Source organism: Alligator sinensis, unplaced genomic scaffold, assembly GCF_000455745.1.
Source record: "Alligator sinensis unplaced genomic scaffold, ASM45574v1 scaffold858_1, whole genome shotgun sequence".
NCBI lineage: Eukaryota > Metazoa > Chordata > Crocodylia > Alligatoridae > Alligator > Alligator sinensis.
In genome coordinates this window covers 800334-805523 of record NW_005842079.1, presented here as the reverse complement: position 1 = coordinate 805523, position 5190 = coordinate 800334, and the positions used below count along the sequence as shown (strand labels likewise).

Sequence of the window (5190 nt, the reverse complement as noted above, 5' to 3'; positions counted from 1 at the left end):
TTCAGCAGCTACACCATAATCACACCCTACGTCCTCTCTGACCAAATGAATCGTCAGTTCCTTAGGCCTGTCTGAGCAACTTGAACATTAGGAGCTGAAGGCATCAGCTGGAGAGTGGTGTGGAGAAGTCAGACTTTGGCCTTGAATCCTCTGAATGGGCAATGTCTAATTGGGAGGAGGTATCAAGGGAGGATCTGGATCTGGCACCCTTCAGTGTTGTCATTAATGTTTTGGAGGATGGAACTGAGTGACAGTAGATTTGCAGGTGACGCCAGGCTGGGTGAAGATGCAGGCACCCTGGAAAGTAGGATAAGGATTCAGAATGACCTTGATAAACTAGAGAAATGGTCCAAGGCTAACAGAATGAAATTCAATAAGGGCAAGTGTGGAGACCTGCACATGGGAACAATCTCATGCGCAAATATATGCTGGCAAGGCTGCAAGACTTCAAAAAAGGACCTGGGGGTTATAGAGGACTGGAAGCTGAATATGAGCCAGCAGGGTGCTGTTGCTGCAAAAATACGATCAGCATCATACTGTTCTGTATTAACTGGACTCTTGCAAGTCCAAAGAAATGAATCATCTACTCTGTTTGGCACAGGTGAGGCCTCCACTGCAGTGCTATGTCCAGTTTTAGGCACTGCTTCAAGATGTAGGCAAATTAGAAGCCATTGAAGGGCAACAAAAAATATTAGAGGTCTGTGAAACATGATTTACAGGGAAAAGTTGAGATTATTTAGTCTGGAGAAGAGGAAAATCAGAGGGTCGTCATACAGGGGATGGAGCTAAGGCTTTGGATTATAGCCAAGACTGGGGACTTTGACTGGGGTGTGCCAATGCTCCTGCCGGGACCAAAGCCAGTGGTTCCTGCTCAGGATCAGATCGACCCCCATGTTTGGGGTCAGGAAGGAATTTTACCCTATGGTCAGACTGGTATGGTGTTGGGATTGTAGCCTTCCTCTGTAGTGGGGGGGTGGCCCTCTGCCCAGGACTTCTTGAGCATGTATCAACAACATTTATAGACGCAGGACATTGACTGCCATGGTTTTCCTGCTTTGCCTGTGGCTAGATCTGTGTTGTGTCAGGTTTGCGGGTAGTCTTACGTAGGGTTTAGATTATGGTTGTATGCGATGGTTTGGATAGGGATGATCCTGCCTCAGGCAGGGGGTTGGATTAGATAACCTCTGGAGGTCCCTTCCAGCTCTACGTCTCTATGACCCTGTGCCTTACTGCCCAGGAGATTATCCTAATTGCTAGTGTTAAGGGAACAACCACTCCTTTTCTGTCATGTTCCAGTGCCCACTGGTGCTCTGGGACAGATATGCTTTGCTCAAGCCGCAGGGAGCTAAGGTTTAACTATTTCAAATCCAGGCACTGCTCCAATGTAGCCAGTAGTATTAACATGAGCTATTGACATCATTTGCCCAGTGATCTAGAGCAGCTTCCAAGGGATCAGGAGCTGTTGAAGCATCCATAGGGCAGGGGAGGCATCTCCATATATTCACTGCAGGTCATTTCTCACCCCCAGCTCTCTCTGGAGGGCTCCATGGCCCTCTGCCCCTCAGCTACCCAGAGTTGTGTCTGTCCCAGACACACCCCTGACACAGCCCATTGCATCCCCCCCCACACACTGCCCAGCTCATGCCACCTCTATTTATAGCTCCTCCTTGTGTTCCTCACATTCCTATTTTAAGCCGAGCAGCTGGTGCTGTAGGAACCAGTGGCGGCTCCTGGGCAGCTCCCTTGGGAAGGACAAGGGGCCTCTCCACAGCTTCTTCTGTGCCTCCTTGCTCCGCTAGGCTCTCCTTCAGAACGGATACTGGGTGCCTGAAGACCGTGCCAGTGGGGGCTGCCATTGCAGCAATGACCAGGGAGGCTGGAGAAGGTACTGGGTAAAAGACCCAGGGGGCAGCTGGGGGGTGGCAGCTGGCACATGGGGTGGGGCTGGGCTAGAGCGGAAGGGATTTCCTCATGTACTGTGTGCAGAGCCGTTCCCTCTGCATGTCCAGCCCACTGGGCATGGTCCAAGGGGCAATGAGGGGTTAAGAGAGCTTGTGAGGCTGCCCTGGTGGAGGCCTGGGAGGGACACATGGAGAAACAGCTGCCAGCAAGGTGCCCATGATGAAGGCTGCTGCTCAAATGGGGCACGGCCCCTAGGAGCAGTGACTCCAGCAAGGGGAGGGGTGAAACCCCAGAGCATAGGAGAGGGGTGACTTCATGTTCAGTCATTGCGTTGATCCCTGCCCTGCTCCATACAACTGGTCACTGCTTGCTCCTCACTCAGCTCCCACCCCAGAAATCAGGTGGGCCATCCCTCCTTGGCATATGGCAGCTTTGCCACTGGGCAGCACTGGTGCAGCAGCAAGTACACGCATTACAGAGTATGGAGCACTAGGGGGCACAGGAAAGGTAACAAAAGGAGCTGATGCTGCTGTGGTCTGGTGGTTTAATACAGGCTCCATTTGATGTTGCTTGCTCTCTGCCTTGTGGTGTGTGCAGAGAAGGGAGGATGCCCGGCATGCCAGCCTGAGGGCTACAGTGCAGTGTTACCAGCTCCTGTTAATTAAGTCTACACGACTCAGTGTTCTCAAAGTCAGTTCCTGGAGTACGCTGAATACAGTACTCTTCACTGCTAGCTGTCATTGGTGCATGCAGAAGCATGAGACTTGCCTGGGATGCTTGTGCAGGCTCAAGAGCAAAAGGAAAAATGAAAGGGATCCCCACCAAGTATCTGACCTGTGTAATTTGTTTTAGGCCAGTTTCCTGATGTTGGGCAGCCTGACACATGATCACTGAGCACTCAGGGGCTGGCCACATGCTGTTACCTGCGCCAAGGCTGCAGAAGGGCCTTTAAACCAACCAAAACCAGCTATGCCTCTATACTGGCCAATGCTAGGTGGCTGTTTATCCTGGAGGCTGAAATCCAAGCCGCCAAGGACAGGGAACAACAAGCTGGCTTCAGGAAGCCTTGTATTTTCAATGTGAGCACAAGGATGCCTTTCAGTGCGGCAGCAGGGCAGAGTGGGCCTCTGATCTGAGGGCTGGAGCCAGGTAGGGGAGGCAGTGGCTGCAGGGCCTGACTGCATGTGATTGCTGCTTTAGGTTACAGTCAGCCCTGGCACATACATTGAGGTGACAGGGCTAATGGGCCCCTGTGTTTGCATATAACACATAGGTTTCACCAGGGCAACATGCTGTTCCCTCTAACGAGACTGGACACTGTCCTGAAGTGACTGCAGCTAAACAGTCTGACCCTGAAATGGGAGCATCCAACAGCAGCATATTTTTGTATGTATCAGAATCTGCGGCATTAAAGCCGGACATAGCAGCTGTCTCCAGGCCTGGTAACAGGAGATGGAGCATCAGCTGCGGGAGCAGGCCAAGCTGGGGTCTGAGGCAAGAGGCAGTTCTTGCTAGGAATGAGTTGGTGGCCTCACACACTGCAAATACCACCCCAGTTAAACCTACCCAGACCCCCTCAAGCTTACAGGCAGAGTAAACCTAGGAGCAGGTCAGGGACAGGGCACCTGGCAGTACCTGAGCACCTCCTAGAGCATTAGCCCTATGTGGTAGGGAAGGATTAGTCCCATTTTCCAGATGGGGAAGTGGAGGCATGGAATAGTGATGTGCCGTGTGTGGTCACACTCTGGAACAACTAGCTACAGAGAGGCTGCTGAGGTTGGTGCAGCTTTGTCCTCGAGTCAGGTTTCTGCCTGCAGGTCTCCAGACACTGCAGCATGTGTTTTTACCCAGGAGCCCATTTGTTCACTGGACTGAATTCCATGCATGGGTTTACTATGAAAGGCTCTGGCTCCAGCCTCAGCCCCTGGGAACACCTGGACTGGGACAATCCATTGGTAAGAGCTAGGGATCTGTGGGGTGAGAGAAAAGTGGGGCTGGAGTTATCAGGAGGCATCAAAAGGTCTCTCTGGCCTGGGCTGTGTTTGTTACCAAGCCAAGAACATTTTTTTTTACTGACAATGTGGAAGCTTTTTACTGACAGTCAAACTCTTTTTCTGACACGTTTTTACTAATAAATGTTTTACATATTGGAAAAGTAACTGTTCTGCCAAGCCCTGCCCTGCTGCCAGGCTCCCAGTCAGAAGGGCTGGGTTCAAATTTAGGGGTTTAACATCAACCATAGTAAAAAAAAAAATAAAAAAGGTTGTCAGTAAAAAGTTTTCTTGGGTTTGCAACCCTGCTTGACGTTGTCAGTAAAAAGTTTTCTTGGGTTTGCACCCCTGCTGGAAGGCTGCCATGCTTTTATGCTGTGCTCACTCCGCCTCTGCTGGGGCCCCTTACTCACCCCACACCCTGATGCCTCTGACTATGCACTGCACCATTCTGCCCCCTGCTCCCTCTGCCCCAGTCCACCTCAGCCCCCAATCCTTACCCCTGCCAGTCCTGCTCTCCCTGTCCTAGCACAAACACTCAAAGTAGGCTACCTGCAACGTAGCAATATTAAAGGTAGCTAGGGTTGCAAGAACAGCAGTGGTAGCAACAGCAGCAGCTACGGCTAGGACAGGGGTCAGCAACCCCTGACAGGGGTGCCAGTGTGTGGCACTCAAAGGCATTTTGCTTGACATGTGTGCCTCAGGGTGGATGGTGAGGAAGGAGCTAGGGCTGCATTGCCACAACAAGGATAGACCCCTCATGGCTTCCCCCACCACCTGTCCTGGGCATGCCAACATCTTACAAGTCAAGGTCATGGGCGTTTTTGGCACCCTTCCAAAAATGTTGCTGACCCCTGGGCTAAGAGAAAGCTCTCTGAAGGATGTTATGCTCCTGATCAGAAACCAGGTGGCTCTGGGCTGTACTGTGCTTTGCTCTGCTCTGTTGGAGCTTCAATCAAGCTGAGGCTGCTCAGTATTTCTACTGCCAGCTTAAATGCTTTAAAGACTTTACTGACTCACTGTTATGGGCTTCTCAGTCAGCATCTTGCTCCATACACAGAAGCAGAAAAGTGTGCAAGGAGGCAGCTGAAGGCAGCCTTGTGCAGGAGGAAGATACCAGCTGTGTGTAAGGCAGGTCCAGGCCAGGCTAAGGTAGGCCTGCCTGCCTGTGGGATAGCCTGCACCACACAGTGCCACCTTGTCCTGTGTACCCCCTACTCCATTGCCAGCCAGGAATGAACAGGCTCTTTACTAGCCCCATAGAGTCTGTGAGGGCCCTGTTTCACCCAAACAGGGC

At 51.7% G+C, this 5190-nt stretch overlaps 1 protein-coding gene across 2 annotated transcripts in view; it reads left to right on the top strand.

Moving 5' to 3' along the window:
* The first annotated feature begins 1701 nt into the window (after positions 1-1701).
* LSMEM2 (leucine rich single-pass membrane protein 2) overlaps positions 1702-5190 on the top strand; it is a 7853-nt gene continuing 4364 nt past the window's right edge. For both annotated transcript variants that reach the window (XM_006023748.3, XM_025204361.1), the window contains exon 1: positions 1702-1885. In XM_006023748.3, coding sequence (XP_006023810.1) covers positions 1864-1885 — 22 coding nt within the window. In that variant the 5' untranslated portion in view covers positions 1702-1863. The remainder of the gene's footprint in view (positions 1886-5190) is intronic.